The sequence below is a fragment of the Pterocles gutturalis genome, unplaced genomic scaffold, assembly GCF_000699245.1.
Source record: "Pterocles gutturalis isolate BGI_N339 unplaced genomic scaffold, ASM69924v1 scaffold2320, whole genome shotgun sequence".
In the NCBI taxonomy this organism is placed as follows: domain Eukaryota; kingdom Metazoa; phylum Chordata; class Aves; order Pterocliformes; family Pteroclidae; genus Pterocles; species Pterocles gutturalis.
The window spans coordinates 3383-4678 of record NW_010145502.1 but is presented as its reverse complement, the minus strand read 5'-3'; the positions used below and the strand labels follow the sequence as shown (position 1 = coordinate 4678).

The following is a 1296-nucleotide window of genomic DNA, read 5'->3' as shown; positions in this document are numbered from 1 at the left end:
CGGCGGGGTCCCCGTCCCGGGCTATTTCCGCCTCTCCCAGGCTTATGGCACCTCCAAGAGCTACGGCGCGGGGCCGGCCGGGGCTGCCCCCTTCCCTCCGCAGCCCCCCGGCCGCTTCCAGACGCCTCCATCTTTGCCTCCCGTCCCGGACGCGGGGAGGAAGGAGGACGAGGAGCGCTCCCCCAGCCCCTTGGCGTGTGTCTCCCAGAGGGAGGACGAGACTCAGGCTTCTTTTTTTACTCAGGCTTCATCTTCCACCGCAGAGGAGCTCTCTCCAGCTCCGTCGGAGAGCAGCAAAGCCTCTCCCGAGAAAGAGTGCTTAGGTAAGCGAATGATGATGGTGGTGGTGATACTGGTGGTGATGATTTAAAAAAAAAAAAAATTTAAAAAGCGGTTGAGGATCATAGTGGCATCGCGATGCGAAAGGAGGATCCCAGCAGCCCCGCGGGGCTGCCAAGAAGCGCTGCTCAGACTGACCTTCTGAACTTTGTAGTATTCGGGCATGGGATTGCCGTAAAAATTAATGTCCATCCCATAGTTTAAAACCCTTAGAGCCTCCGCTCTGGGCAACTTTAGCCTGCATGCTGTTTAAACATATAGAAAAACAAGATCAATCTTTCCCCTGTGATGTGAAGGTGCCTACCAGATAACAGAGATGTTTGTAAAGCATCCAAAATAAGCAATAGGCAGTGCCAATAAATAAACCTATTAACGCGGTAAGTTTTATTTTACGATCCAGAATGCTTTTTGGAATAACAGCCGCGCCGAAATGTGCCATCTATGAACTGCTATCAAATTAGTCTGATGAATGCACCGCGAATATCCTTCAGCGTCTACACTAGACAACAGGGTTGTTATTTATTCATTTGCTTATTTATTTCCCTTTCGGGTCCCCACGGCAAAAAAAAAAAAAAAAAACAAAAAAACCAAAAACGAAACCCAATCCTCTCCTTACCTGGGCGGCAGACTTTTTAGGCACTTCTCTCCAGCCGCATTTCAGACACCCTGTTATTCCTTCAGGCGCCCCGTTGGAAAATAATAAGTTCAAAACAAAAAAGAAAGCGGAAAACTACTAGAAAGCCAGCCCCAAACTATGAACCACTCCGAGCCATCGAGGGATCGGTGTTACCTCTTTCCCAGCCGGTTCCACTGATAGGAATAAACACCCTGCAACGGGAAAATTTTGCTTTATTTTATTTTATTTTTTCCTCCACCGAAATAGTTGGAAAATAGCGGGCTGAGGGGAAACTTCTCGGGAAGGCAGGGGCTGGAGGGCGGGGGGCTCCCGCCCCCCAC

The 1296-nt window shown here is 50.0% G+C and overlaps 1 protein-coding gene across 1 annotated transcript in view; it reads left to right on the top strand.

The window, feature by feature from the left end:
- Positions 1 to 7: 7 nt before the first annotated feature.
- HOXA10 (homeobox A10) overlaps positions 8 to 1296 on the top strand; it is a gene marked incomplete at its 5' end in the record, with an annotated part of 2011 nt that continues 722 nt past the window's right edge. Inside the window, one exon of the mRNA XM_010085390.1 lies at positions 8 to 323. Within this exon, the coding sequence (XP_010083692.1) occupies positions 8 to 323 (316 nt within the window). The remainder of the gene's footprint in view (positions 324 to 1296) is intronic.